Raw genomic sequence first — 15,977 nt, forward strand, 5'->3', positions numbered from 1 at the left:
TAGATAAATGTGGATAGATAAATGTCGATAGATAAATGTCTCTAGACAAATGTCTCAAGACAAATGTCGACAGATAAATGTCGACAGATAAATGTCGATAGATAAATGTGGATAGATAAATGTCGATAGATAAATGTCGACAGATAAATGTCGATAGATAAATGTGGATAGATAAATGTGGATAGATAAATGTGGATAGATAAATGTGGATAGATAAATGTCGATAGATAAATGTGGATAGATAAATGTCGACAGATAAATGTCGACAGATAAATGTCGATAGATAAATGTGGATAGATAAATGTCGATAGATAAATGTGGATAGATAAATGTGGATAGATAAATGTGGATAGATAAATGTGGATAGATAAATGTCGATAGATAAATGTCTCTAGACAAATGTCTCAAGACAAAAATGTCGACAGATAAATGTCGACAGATAAATGTCGATAGATAAATGTGGATAGATAAATGTCGATAGATAAATGTAAATGTGGATAGATAAATGTGGATCGATAAATGTGGATAGATAAATGTCTCTAGATAAATGTAGATAGATAAATGTGGATAGATAAATGTGGATAGATAAATGTGGATAGATAAATGTCGACAGATAAATGTCGACAGATAAATGTCGATAGATAAATGTGGATAGATAAATGTGGATAGATAAATGTGGATAGATAAATGTCGACAGATAAATTTCGACAGATAAATGTCGATAGATAAATGTGGATAGATAAATGTCGATAGATAAATGTGGATAGATAAATGTGGATAGATAAATGTCGATAGATAAATGTGGATAGATAAATTTCAAAATCGCTACATTTGTTGAGCTGATCAAAACCAAACACCTCGCAAAATTTCAGCCTCCTACAATGAGTTGTTTCTGAGATATAGGGCTTTAAAAATCGCAAAAACCGTAACTGTAGCTTTAAAAATCGGTAATTTAAAGAAATATTGTTAAGAGAACAATCAACATTTTATTTATACAAATTTAAAGCCAAGCCTTAGAACTTGGTACACTTTTACATTTCAGTACTTTTTGTGGTAGCATAACTTCAACATAGGAGAACTTGGCTCTTTTTTTAACAGTAATGTTTTTGTTGTGATTTTTATTTTCTTGGCTATTTTGCTTTGCCATTATCAAAAATCAAAAATTAAAAAGTACTGCGCTTAATTAACTTCGATTCCATGAATGGGTTTTATTTCCATTTAAAATTGGATCTAAAAAATAAAATTTCTTGGTACCAGTGTGGTACCAGAACGCTCATTAATGAGGCTGATAAGGAAAATAGCTTTCCTATTTTCAATTTTCTTAAAAACTAGGAGGCTTAACAACATATGGTTTTCAGTATTTGATAAAGAATTTATTGAGGTAGTTTACATTATCGATTTAACCCGTATTGAAATCCATAGTCAGTGACAAAAATATTATTCAATGTATTTTTTCATACTTATTTTTCACAAATGTTGACTTTGAAATCGATTATTTTGAAAACAACTGATTAAATTAACTTGATTTAAAAACTCAAATTAAGTGTACAATTCTAGCTTTTGAAAAAGGTATCATTGATAACTGTGAGTGTGGCCGTTGTTTTTTTATATATTTTTTTTTAGTAGTTTTTTAGAAAATTGTCTCATCCGCCTAAAGAGGGGGACATAGACCCCCTCCCATAACAAAAAATGATTGTATTGAATACTTCTACAAAAAACCGTTTTCAATTCTCGGGGCCCAAGTTATCGTACTCGAGCCTTGTGCTGATATGAATTTTTCTCGAAAAAAAACACGTTTACGGGGGGGTATCTCGAAAAAGGAAGCTAATCCGATTTTGGTTAACACGGATTATTATTGCTGAGGCCTTCAGGAACAATGCCTCATTTTTAGTTTTTGTCGTCATTTAAGGTCAACTTTAAACTTGTTCAGGCTCACTGTGAGAAACTAATAAAAAAAAACGGTTCTATGGCAAGTATCGTCCATAATTATATTTTCACTAAAACAAAAATCATTAAAAAGATTGAGTTGATTTTTGTTTACAAATTCGTAGAGGCTGCTTTTGAGAAAATTACACTTTTCTAAAATTCGCTTGAAAGCAAAAGTTTTGCAAACATTATGAGGTTAAGAAATAGGCAAAAAAATTAAGGGTTGCCAGAAGTCAGCCTTTTGAAAGTTCAAAACATCTTCTGATAAATATTTTTTTCCATACAGGTTTTTGGTAAAAGTAGTGCAGTCAGTGGCGAGTCTTTGCTTTTAAAGTTTGAGTATGTTCCAATTTTTGAACGTGTTGTTTAGGGCTGCAGAAAAGACAGGAGATGGGGTCAGACAAATTGATTCAAGAAATTTAGTGATTAGGTAATATCGACTATGGTTTAAAATTCCCGAAATCCCTGTAATGTTGTTTTTTTAACCACTTTAAAGCGCAAGTGTAAGGGAGTTCAGGATGGAAAGTTTATTTTAATTTGTGAAGAAGAAAAGAATTTCTTGAGGGAAGTTGGAGCTAGTGCCAAAACACCCTCTGAATAATATTCAATGCGCTTGAAATTCGGTGGAAATTTTGAAAAAAATTTGCGAGTATGTGTGTTTCGTCATTTAACTTCACCATAATTGGTTTTATACTAAAAACAAGTAATGTGTAACATGCTCTTTCAAATCGAAATAAATAAAACATTACTCAATTCGAACTCAAACATTTTAAAATGACGAATTCATACTCCTAGTTTTTTCCCTTAACGGTGTTAAGTTCATAAAATAATTATGTCAAGTGTATCTATTAAATCAGACCATCACTGTTAATAACACCGGCACACAAAATAAAAAAAGTTTCATGTACCAGGAACCAGACCTATCTTTCTATATGTTTTTGGACCCGCTGAATTCGAATTTCAAGTCCGTTTTGCCCGAACACCCTCCAGTTTTGAGAAAAATGCAAAAAACTCCAAAAAATGCATAAGAATACAAACAAAATGCAGTCACAGCTCAAAACTGGAGGGTGACCGGGCCAAACGGACTTGAAATTCGGATTCAGCGTGCCTAAAAACATATAGAAAGATAGGTCTGGTTCCTGGTATATGACACTTTTTTTATTTTGTGTGCCGGTGTAATCATTATCAGTTTGAAAAAAAAAAAATAAAATAATAACTTGGATGACTTAACAATCCATAAAATTATGTAGTCATATGTATACCTGCCTATGCCTATAGTGTGTGTTCAGTACACATACAACATGCAATGTATGTCAAACACAATACACACATGTGTTGGATAGAATAAATAGCAAATGATCAATAAATTATTATGTTAACTCACCAGGTGAACTACGGAGTCCTCCCGCTGAGGCAATTGCTGCTGCTGTTGCTGCTGCTGCTGATGTACCACCACCAACCCCTCCAACACCACCACTGGCCCCACTAACTGCGGCCGTTAAGCATTCGGCCGCATCACCCCCCCGCAACGCACTTACAACACTCGACACGCTCGATGACGAAGCGAACGTATTACCACCGGCCGTTTGTATTTGGGCCGTTGTCACTACCCTATGCACCGTGTACAACACTGGCGGTGGGGGTAGCGTTGATGCACTGCTACCCCCACCACCTACACCATTTGTGCTACCAAAACCTGTCGACACTATTTGTTCACAATTACCGTTGCTGGTTTGGGTGGCAACAACGCGACTACTGTTCAACACCTCATCAACAATATCCGTGCAGTGTTGTTGATGTAGATGTTGTTGTTGTTGCTGCTGCTGCTGATGGTGCTGCTGGGTTTGTTGTTGTTGTTGTTGATGATGGTGCTGTTGGTGGACATGATGATGTTGGTGGTGATGTTGCTGTTGTTGCTGTTGTTGGTGTTGCTGTTGTTGGTGTTGTTGATGCTGTTGATGGTGTTGTTGTTGTTGCAGTTGAAGTTGCTGCTGCTGTTGCTGTTGATGACTTTGTTGTGGTTGTTGCTGCTGGTGTTGTTGTTGCTGTTGCAACGAAGGCGATGGAGATGTCGTACTTAGTCGACCACTCGTTGGTGCAAGGTTATAGTAATCCTCCCGACATCGATAGTCTGTGCCATTATAATACAAACGTGACCTGAAATTTAAAATTTTTCATGTTTTGAATATTAATTATGCAATATGCATATAGATCAAGTTCAAACAAAAAATAATAGAAGATATCCGATTAGAGTTAAAAAATAATTCATTTTGAATATTTTTTTTTAATTTTAACTAAGGGGTCACTATGGTGTATGTGGAACATTTTCTGTCGATATAAATTTTTTTCATAAAAAATCTGTGGCCACAACCAATAACTGCTTAAGTGAGTTAAGAAAAAAATTTTGAGTGGTTTTATGGTGCTTCCCAATTCTAAGTCTACACCTTCTTAACTTTTAAATTATAAAAAAACGATAGATTAAACTATCTAGATCGAGTTAAGAAAATATTGAATTGTTTTTGAGGGAAATTAAAATATTCGGAACATAATAGTAAATGTTTGTTTTCTTTTTCGACCTAAGCGGTGATTGTTTGTGGCCACAGAAATTGTCTCTGTTCTGCTATCAAGGGGCACGGTAGTGCCCAGCCAAGTTCTCTAGCAACTTTGGCACTACACCCTTATTTACAGGAAACAACTCAGGCCATTTTCGACCCCCCTCTAACTTAAACACCAAAGATGCTAGAAATTTCAAACTCGCTACATTTATTGAGCTTGTCAAAACCAAACTCCTCACAAAATTTCAGCCTTTTACGATGAGTAGTTTCTGAGATATAGGGCTTCAAAAATCGCAAAAACCGTAACTGACTGACTGACTGACTGACTGACTGACTGACTCACTCACTGACAGATCATCAAAATTATGGAGAACTTCCCGTTAACGTAGAAACTTGAAATTTTACACGGTGATAGGGCTTGTGGTGTATACAAAGGGAAAAATCGAAAATTTGAGATTTTCAATTCAGGGGGCGTGGCATCCGCCCATTTCCGCTGAATTATCATCAAATATTATAGAGCACTTCTGATTATCGTAGAATCTTGAAATTTGGTAGAATGGTAGAGATGGTAGTTTATACAAAGGAAAAAATTTAAAATTTGAGAATTTCAGCCAGGGGGCGTGGCATCCGCCCATTTCCGCTGAATTTTCATTAAATATAAAAGAGCACTTCTGATTATCGTAGAATCTTGAAATTTGGTAGAATGGTAGAGATGGTAGTTTATACAAAGGAAAAAATTTAAAGTTTGAGAAGTTCAGCCAGGGGGCGTGGCAACCGCCCATTTTCACTGAATTTTCATCAAATATAGAGATTTTCAATTCTACAGCCATACCTTGCAAAAAGTAGTGAAATCACAACAAAAACATTACTGTTAAAAAAGGAGCCAAGTTCTCCTATGTTGAATTTATGCTGGCACAAAAAGTACTGAGATGTAAAAGTGTACCAAGTTCTAAAGTTTTGGTTCAAATTCGTATCAATAAAATTTTGATTGTTTACTTGGAAATTTTTGAAATAACTTTAAAAATCGGTAATTAAAAGAAAAATTGTCAAGAGAACAATCAAAATTTTATTGATACGAATTTGAACCAAAACTTTAGAACTTGGTACACTTTTACATCTCAGTACTTTTTGTGCCAGCATAAATTCAACATAGGAGAACTTGGCTCCTTTTTGAACAGTAATGTTTTTGTTGTGATCTATGTTTCCTTAAAACAGATTTTTGCATTAATGAGCAAAGAACGAAAAATACAAACCAATTTTTTTACGTAAGGTGATATGTGACCACGGCTAGTGAATGAATATAACATAACAATTTCATTTTAGATGAAAATTTTTTCTTGTTTCATACTTTTTATAACGTGATTTTTAGGTTATTGATTATGTCTTATTGAAAGGAATTAAGACGTACACATGTTTTTATTACAGGAATCGTTCAATGGTTTATAAAAGAAGCTGAAACCGCGGAGGGCTATTACATGAGAGGATGGAAAATGAAGATAGGGGTGCAAAAGCCCCCATTATTGTTTTTATTTCAATATAGCTAGTAAACAAAGCAAAATTTTGGTATATTGCGTCTTATACTTTTTTTGAGTTAAATTTTCTATAAGAATAATATTTTTTAAAAATTGAAAAAAAAAATCCATGCCAAAACAGTCCAAACAAACATAGACGGGCTGAGATAAAATTGAGCATTGCTCTAATAAAAAAAATATTAAATTTGCTTCAAAATGCTGAGCTTATTAAATTTTTTCATTAAAAATTAACTGAAGTAATACCATTTGAACCTATCTTTTTTTCGTATTTTTAGCTTAACGGGAGGTTAAGGTGGGAGGGGCAATTTTCTAAAAAAAAAGTACTCAAAATCAAAAAGAAAGATTAAAAAATAATGTCAACATTTACAGTTATGAATGATACTACAAAATTATATTTTGCGCAACAAATTTTGTTTTGCAAAGCTACAATTTCGAGAAAAGAAAAAAAATTTAAATGCAACTTTTTTGAAAATTTTGACCGTTACATATGACGTTGAGTCTTATTGTAGCGGAATCTAAAATAATAACGAAACCGATCGAGGTACAAAATTGAGTTTTTCACATTTCAAAATTGAACTTTAAGTTGAAATAAAAAATGACTGGGTGAAGTTAAAATATTTAATTTTAGCGCATCAAATTATTACCTATTTAACTAGCTATAATTTTGGACATCAAAAAAATTAAAATTTTCCTTTTTTCATCCGCTAACTTCAGTCTTATTTTAGCGAAATTTTGAATACCTAACCAAAAAGCTGTTGAGGCTAAAAAAAACCAAGTTTGTGGAATTGAAAAGCATTCAGCGGAATTTTTGAATAATCAAAAAACTGTTCAGTCTCAAAAAAAAAACAAGTTTGTTGTGGAATTGGAAATCATTATAAAAGTTACAAATTTGGTCAGCCAAACCTATTGCTTTTAATCATTTCAGATTTTGTCCGCTAGCTTCAGACTTATTTTGGCGGAAAATTTAATAATCAAAAACCATGCGAGCTACAAATTTTTGGTTTGCGCAACAAATTATAATTTAATTAGCTTCAATCAATCATATTATTTTTTTTTTATTCTACCACAAAGTGTCCGCCAAAGTAAGGGACGTCTTGGTTTTTGTCTTCTTGTATATACCTATGTCGTTTAAAAGTGGGTACCTTGAATTCATGTGTCGCAAACATGCCACAACTTTTTTGTTTTAATTTTATGAACCTACACCTCCAAGTTTGACCTTGAAAAAGCGTTGCAACCCTATGCTCTGTCAACTCTACAATATATCGCTTTGCAGCCCATGTACAAAATGGTTCTTTACGAAAATTTTCACCTGGAATAGCAATTAGTGTTAGTTGATATGGTATGATCCTAGACTAAGGAGCTGTTATACATAACTTCACCGTTTTTTTTTTTTTTTTTCATTTTTATTGAAACAAAGAAGTTAAAAAAAAAAGAATTTAAAATTCTTGTATTTCCCATATAAATCTTTTCCTGATGTTTCAACTTTTCTTCCTAAATAACACAACATATTGAATTTCACCAATTATCAAAAAAAAAGTAAAAATAACGTTAAACATAAAATCGACCCCCAAATGGGTTTAATGTTTCATTCACCCTGTGCCACTGTATGCGTGCATGTTCAATAAAAATTATTTAATGAATTATTAAAAATTAACAATAAATGATTATTTATTGAAGCTTGTTGTAGTGAAAATTGCCAACAGCAAAAAAAAAACAAGCACAGGAATGAGGATTTTATTAATGTAAATGTATGAGTATTCCCAGGAGTCACGAAATAAAAAAAAAAAAAAAAAGAAAAATTATATAAATAATTTCACATAATGAGCCCGAGAATTTACAATGATTTAATGGTTTGGGTGGATAATTATACGGCATAATAGGCGGAAAAACATAGGTTGGTCGAAACAACGTCGAATATTTTTAGGGGTGGTAACTCGTCGCCATCATCGTCGCCGTTGGTGTCATTACCATAATCCATAACCATTTGATATGTTATATAAGTTTTGTATAATATATACTTACTGATATTCCTGTGGCGTTAATTTTCTTCGATGGTATTGCACTCCAATGGGAACAGGCACAACATTTATGTAATTTCCTGTATTGGTCCCCCGATTCAATTGCTGGGATTTGCCTTTCGGTACAATGTCTTGGCCGATTTGAGATGAAGCGGCTGTTGCTGCAGCAGCAGTAGCAGCTGCTGCAGCTATTGCTGCGGCCGCTGATGATGATACTGACGACGAGGAAGATGCTATTGATGGTGTTTGTGAGCCGTTATTGTTGTTGTTATTATTATTGCTGCGACAATAGAATTTATTTGGATCCATTTCTTGGTGCGTTATGCATTTATATGGACAGACTCATGGACATATAGTAGATCTAATGGACAAGAGCAAATGCATCTAAATATTTTTTGGATACGGTTTTTTTTTCTTTTATTTTTTTTTTTAATTCATTTTAAAAATATTACGCTCGGATGTTTCAACTCGTTCGCGGATCCCGATCACGTCTTCGTCGTCGTCTTCTTCTCGCCCTCGTCCGCGCCCTTTTGACACGCTCTCGTACGTCACGCACTCGGACACATAAATTGCGTCTCACCACTATTAGCTTAACGTGGCCATTTTGAATTCAATCCGACATTTTTTTTTTGGTTGAATTTATTTAATTTTAAAACTATTTTTTTCTATATATATTTTTTTTACACTATAACACCATTTTTTTAAAATAATTTTAATTTAATTATTTTTTTTTTTTTTTTGTATAGATATATTTAACACATAATAATTTATTTTTTTATTTTATTTATTTACACATTAATTTACATTAAATTTAGTTATTTTGTTTCGGCGATTCATTTTACTGTGAAAAAAGAGAAAAAAATAGTTAATATTTTGTATAACCTAATGAAAATGTTGTTGAAAATAAAAAAAAGTTATAAAAATAAAAAGAATAAACTTTAAAAAAAAATAAAATTTAGTATGCAAAAATTTGGATTTTTACAAAAACCTTAAAATACTCTTAAGGATTATAAAACTATTTCCTGAAATAAAAATATTGTTTAACAAACTAGGATATTTAAAAATTTAAATTTATCAGAGAAACCTGAAATCAAAAATTTTGGCTTTGCACTTTACCTATAGAATTTTAGTTTTTTTATTTTGATAACTTTTGGCAAAGGAGACGGACACAATCCCGAAATTCTAAATCCGAAAAATTCGAAATCTTGAAAATCCAGAAACCCGAAAAACTAGAAACCCAATTACAAAAATAACTCAAAATTTAAAAGAAACCAAAAATCCAAAAAATAATAAAAATCTCAAAAACTCAAAATCCCGAAAATCCGAGATCCGGAAACCCAAATTCTTGAAAAGAAAAAATCCAGAAAACACATTAACAACTTTAGAGATATTGACTGAACTGACCTGAATATTAGGATTTTGAGATTTTGGGTTTTAGGAATTTCAGGTTTTTGGTTGGTTTTTCGAAATTTCCATTTTCGGTATCCTGAGGCGTGAAACTGAAAAAAAGTAAACTACCGACCGATTCAGGCCCGATACTCATAAAAATCGTTTGACAGCATTTGGATCAACGCATATATCTACAAGCTATTGGAATTTGTCTTTCCTGGATATTTATTAAAAATACTCAAAAAATGTCTTAGAAATCGTTTCTTTTTTAACAGTTTTCCAGCAAAAATTCAGAACTACGAGTTTTAGACACATCCAATGGGAGGAGTACCGCAAGGATCAAAGCTTAGACCTAATCTATTCAACATTTACATGGCTGTGGCTGTCAGTCCAAAAAAACTCGTCAGGAACCAGCTTTATGCAGATGAATTTATTTGTTATTCAAAAGCATCGTCGCCAGAGATAGCAGCTCGCTGAGTGAAGGAGTATGCCACCAATTTTTTTGGAACTCCTACCAAAAATGGGGAATGATAACCGCCAAAGAGACCGAACTAAACTAAAAGATCAAATAATTTTGCTATTAATTTTATAAGGTCAGATATTAAAAAACATGTATTATTCAAATATTGAATATACTTATTTCTCAAAACAAAATGGCTGCCAAATTCGATTAGTCATGTAACCATTTCTTTCTCGGCAGCTTATTACAAAAAAAAAAAAAAAAACTCATACCAATAAAAGTTGATCAAATTTGACGTTTAATTTAAAATTAATCAAATAAATTTATCAGCAAAAAGGATGAAAAAGACAGACCCAGGCAGGAACTTTAGTATTCCAATATTTGATAATGTTTTCGATGGAAAAAGGATATATACAATTATTATTAATTTATATATACAGTAGATACATCCACACACACACACACATATAACACACGAACTTATAATCAAGCACTTAACATGAGTAATAACAATACATATAGATAGGCGGTAGGCGGATAGGTATATATACATTTTATATTTTGTTGAAAAAAAAAAGAAGAAAAAATCCGTTGACGTTCAATTATTAACAATCATTAAATTGGCGGGAGCAAGTGGCATCGGCAATGGCTTCAGTTTCAGCAGGATTCGGTTTCGGCTTGGGTAGCAAACAACAACAGACGGAAGGATATGAATTACTGTAAATTTTTATGGTTAAAGTTATCTACGGCAGTGTGGATGTTATTGTCCTGAATGTGATTACACACATATAAGTAGATAGGTAGGGTATGTATATCACGTCCTGGTTAACGGTATTGTTGTTGTTACTGCTTTCAATTTTTTTTTTATTTTATTTATTATTTTATTATTGCATATTTTTTTTTTTTTTTGTGGAGTTGTGTGTTGTTGTTGTTGATTTTATGGGCTTAATGTGAAGAGCCACAAAATAAATCATAAAAATAAATAAAGCTGCTTCCACAATGGAATCCTTTATCAAAATGTTTTTATTAAATAGAGTTCCGATTCCGATATTTGTGTGTGTCCTTGCGGCCTTGCGGGTATCGTTTGGGTGGGAAATTGGTTATTTGTCTGCTTCTGCCTCTGCTTGTGACTTTCTTTCCACATGTGTATTGTATGTGTGCATGTGTCGGTCGTTCTCGGTCTCAATCTATTCGAGAGAATATAGAGGATATTATATGAAAAATAACGGTTGAGTAAGTATATCGTTGGCAATCTTTATTCTTATTGAATTGTCTCTCTGTGTATATGTATCTCTCTATATGAAATGTAAAAGGATTCCTCCATAAAAATTTATACCAAAGTACCTATGTATATGTATGTTTTTTAGAACAATATTATACCTTCCTCCTGAACCTGTGATATTACATTTATATTGAATGAGAGAGCAGAGAAAAAGGATATGAATGGAATAATCAAAGGTTCAATCATGGTATTATATTCTATGTCTCTATATCCCCTTAATGTTACATAATTATTTTAATCTTTTTGATGTAAAAGAATTTCAGCAAGGCACTTCATAATGGCACCAATATATTCTTATCTTTTTGTGTGTCCTTATTTTTAATGAGATTGATAAGTTTGTTTTCTTATTGGTTGTTTTTGTTTTTTTTTCTCTGTGAATAAGCTTAATTTTGAAAGAAATATCAAATGCTGGGTTTTGTCGGTATCTATTGAAAATGTCCTTGAATGTCTGTGAATGTCCTTTTTTCAGCTGCATTTTAATCTTTTTTTTTTAGGAATATAAACTTATAAATTTATAAATTTGTATCTGATGTTGTGGCTAGTATTAAATTTGAGATAACATAAGTATAAAGGCTTACATTTAGATAAGGATTCAAGGGTAAAGTTCATATTTGTATCTGTCCGAAAGAATATAATGTTGAGGACATCAAAGTGAATAAAATATTAGTCTATAAGGTAGAGCAGAAGACCAAAGGTGTTTTCATAAACGTTAAACTAATAAAAATCTATAGTCACATAGGAACATGAATGAAAAGGGCAAACTTAGAACATCGTTTTTTTCGGGACTAAATATTCTACAAATTATAAGCGAGCATTTCAAAATGGTTCAAAAGGGTCCATAACAAATTTATTTTAAACAGAAAGTAAATATCGGACAATTTGAACCTAATTTCTTTGAGGTACATAATATTTTTCTAATTTAGTCCTAAAAGCTAAAAAAGAAAACGGATTTCTGATTGGAACAGATAGAAAACTGGAAAAATCAAATAAATCTAAAAAAAAAAAACTAAATTCGGCTAAACCTACCAGGCAAGGAAACTCATATTTAAGTTAGTTATTTGAACTTCTATTACTTTTTCACTAAATATCGTTTTGAAAATTTAACCTCAATGCAATTTTTGAAGAATAGAATCTACAAAAAGAATTGAAAATGCTTTATGAAACTCCATTTGTAAGAGAAAAGTCTAAAAAAATGCAATTTTAACTTTATTTGACAAAAAAATGTTTTTTTTTTTTTTTTTTGATAGCCCTAAGAAAAAAAATTTGTCGATTGGAATAATCTCGGATAAGAGAGAGATAAGATAAGAGTTGAGTCGGGGTGTCCAAAATATTTAAGAGCTAAATTATTGGGGCTATATGAGAAAAAAGACATGCTAAAACAAAATAAAATAGAAACTGTTTTAAATTAAGCACATTTCTGCATGAATTTTTGCCAAGAAGACTACCGGCCATCTTAAAATAAGCGGAAAAAATTTCTTGAACCTAAACAAAACATCTACCTAAGGTGAAAAATGTTCGCCCAAACGAAATTGGAAGAAAAGAATGGGAGCGGGTCATAATTCTGCTTGTCAAAATTCTGTACGACAAAATTCTGTGAGCGCGCACTTTTTTACATTATCAAAACGATATTTTATACAGCATTTTTACAGAATTTTGATATACAGAATTTTGATGTACAGAATTTTGAAATACAGTATTTTGACCAACCAGAATTTTGCTATACAGAATTTTGACTTTCAGAATTTTGTTCGTACAGCATTTTGCACATACAGAATTTTGACATACCTACAGTATTTTGGCATACAGTATTTTGAATACAGAATTTTGCAACATACAGAATTTAGACCCCAACCCATAAAAAACCGTTGAAACATCTTTTTAAAAACATCTTACAAAACATTTTATTTCAACTAAACTCAAGACTACTTGAAAAATTTAAAATGTGGCAACATTTATAAGAAATATGCACTAAGAAAGTTAAGGGGGTGTGGTTTCTAAAGTAGAAGATGTTTACGACTATTTATTATTTCAAATTTATAGCAAAAAATCATAAAAACAAAAATGCTTATATGGTAGTTTATTTGGCCATTATTTTCAAAATAAAGGCGTGCATTATCTATTAAACGTCATTATACTGTAAATACAAAATTCTGTACGTCAAAATACTGTATGAACAAAATACTGACATGCAAAATTCTGTTTTGTAAAATTCTGTACGGCAAAATACTGTATATCAAAATTCTGTAAAAATGCTGTAAAAAAATATCGTTTTGATAATGTAAAAAAGTGCGCGCGCACTTACAGAATTTTGAAATACAGTATTTTGACCAATCAGAATTTTGCTATACAGAATTTTGACTTTCAGAAGTTTGTTCCTACAGCATTTTGCACATACAGAATTTTGACATACAGTATTTTGGCATACAGTATTTTGAATACAGAATTTTGCAACATACAGAATTTCGACCCCAACCCATAAAAAACCGTTGAAACATCTTTTTAAAAACATCTTACAAAACATTTTATTTCAACTAAACTCAAGACTACTTGAAAAATTTAAAATGTGGCAACATTTATAAGAAATATGCACTAAGAAAGTTAAGGGGGTGTGGTTTCTAAAGTAGAAGATGTTTACGACTATTTATTATTTCAAATTTATAGCAAAAAATCATAAAAACAAAAATGCTTATATGGTAGTTTATTTGGCCATTATTTTCAAAATAAAGGCGTGCATTATCTATTAAACGCCATTGTGTGACAATAGATTATGGAAAAATCTTTAGCAATTAATCATTATGAAAAAATAAATTCTTTGGTGAAGGTAATTATAAGAAATTTAGTTAAGAGCGATGTTTCCAAAAATAAATTTTTGTACAGTTACATCTGTCTACGACAGAATCAGGAAAATTATTGGCACACTTTTTTTTTCGATTTTAAGCTCATTTGCTAGGGTTCGTAAGTGCTAAATTCACTGTCAGATTAGCACTACCAGGCGTAATTTTTTTTTACCACGACAAATTCAGGATAAAATTTATCCTACAGCTAGAATCCTTGGGCGGCGGGCGCTCCAGATATAGTAAGAAAAATTCTCAGGTCAGTTTTCAGGTGTAATCAATGAAAAAAGTTGCTGAATTCAGGGTTAATTCAATACTGTGTCACTTTGTTATATCCTCATTAAAGTTTTAATGTTTCAGATATAATAGAGTAATGGTTAATGTTTCATAAATTAATTTATCAAAAAGTTCAGCCACGTAAAAACAAAAAATAAAGAGGTTTCTTTGAAAAAGGTAGTGTTGGTCTTTTGTTAATTTCTCTATTTTGTATATTCCCTTAAAATATTGAAACCGAAAAAATTAATAGGGACATGAAAAAGTACAAATCAAATTCGCGCCCGTGTGCCTTTCACGCAGGGTGTGCCTACAGAGGGTTAAAGAACAAAACTTAACAGCACCACTGATACCTCCTCAAAACGTAATGATTCAAGGTCATAATTATTGCTTCAAAAAGAGCCAATACTCCATCTAAATAGAAAACACAATAAACGACAGTCTTGTCTTGCAAGTCTCATTTTAAGCTCATCAAATATTGAATTACAAAAAACTTCCAAGAACAAAATATGTATATTTTCATAATTAATAACTTAAGTTGAAACACACATTTTTAATTAATTAATTTTTGACGAGACGGAATTGTATGTATAATATGTACCAGTAAGTTCTCCTTGGCTGTTTCAATGTCTACAAAATATTTTCGTTTTAACTTAAAAAGTTTAATTGTTTTGCAAAAAAAAATCTTACAAGCTTCCACGAAAAAAAAAACAAATAACTTAAACTGTTGACTTCTATGAAATTGTAAATCAAAGAATATAATACTTTTTTCCCAACGGATTGCCTTTACAAATTGAGTATTTTCTTAGAAAATTTAAATAACAACAATTCTTGGAATTTTTGAATTGAATCAATCAATCATTCATAAAATACATTTGATTTTTTACAATACATATTTTCAGAAAAATAAATTCCACAACTGGAGTCTAACATGGTATTACGGTTATTTTTAATGGAACTGAAATAAAAAATACAATAAATTTCTTAGAAAACATTGAAATAACACAATTGACATTAGATTGGAAGCTGAAAAGTGCGAAAAAATGAAATCCTTTGGTTGAAACCATTATAAATTGAGTGATATAATAATGTATTTGACCGTCTACGCGCAGTGGTGCCTTTGCTACTTTATGTATCGAAAAATTTGTAAAATTAACTGTAAGACGTCAAATGCTTCCAAGGCCAGACGTTTTATTATTAGATGTGTCAAGTGAACATTAATTTTTTTACCAAAATTTACTTTTTTTTTTGTGTGTTTTAATCCAAACCAATGAAAAGATGATAGACAAGATGAATTTTAGTGCAGCAGATTCAGGTATAAAATTCTATGCAGGACTTCAGGACTAAAGCAACTAGAATGCTTAAAATGTTTAAACATTTTAAATTAAAATTTGAAATATGTATTCGTATAAGAAAACTATGTAAATTTGTCCTTCAAAGGCAAAAAACAATATCTTAAATGAATATTATACAATCTTATGCTTTTTTCGAAAAGTAAACAGTTTCAAAATCGTGAGCCGTATTTGAAAAAAGAATTTTTTCCATAGTTTTTGGAATTTTTTTTTTAAGTTGGTATGTCATGTTGGAATAATTAGGTATTGACCAAAATTTCAAAAAAAAAAATGCAATCTCCCGTTTTCGAAAACTTAATTTTTCAAAAATAAAATTCAAATTTTTTTTTTTTTTTCAAAAATTCAAAAATACTCTC

General features: G+C 31.3%; 1 protein-coding gene across 1 annotated transcript in view; it reads right to left on the bottom strand.

Annotated features, from left to right (window-relative positions):
• LOC129916034 (uncharacterized) overlaps window positions 1-8,721 on the bottom strand; it is a 177,927-nt gene extending 169,206 nt beyond the window's left edge. Inside the window, exons 1-3 of the mRNA XM_055995795.1 lie at window positions 8,484-8,721; window positions 8,036-8,392; window positions 3,311-4,083 (exon numbers count right to left, since the gene is read on the bottom strand). Coding sequence (XP_055851770.1) covers window positions 3,311-4,083; window positions 8,036-8,340 — 1,078 coding nt within the window. The 5' untranslated portion in view covers window positions 8,341-8,392; window positions 8,484-8,721. The remainder of the gene's footprint in view (window positions 1-3,310; window positions 4,084-8,035; window positions 8,393-8,483) is intronic.
• Window positions 8,722-15,977: the final 7,256 nt, after the last annotated feature.

This window comes from Episyrphus balteatus, chromosome 3, assembly GCF_945859705.1.
Source record: "Episyrphus balteatus chromosome 3, idEpiBalt1.1, whole genome shotgun sequence".
Taxonomy (NCBI): domain Eukaryota; kingdom Metazoa; phylum Arthropoda; class Insecta; order Diptera; family Syrphidae; genus Episyrphus; species Episyrphus balteatus.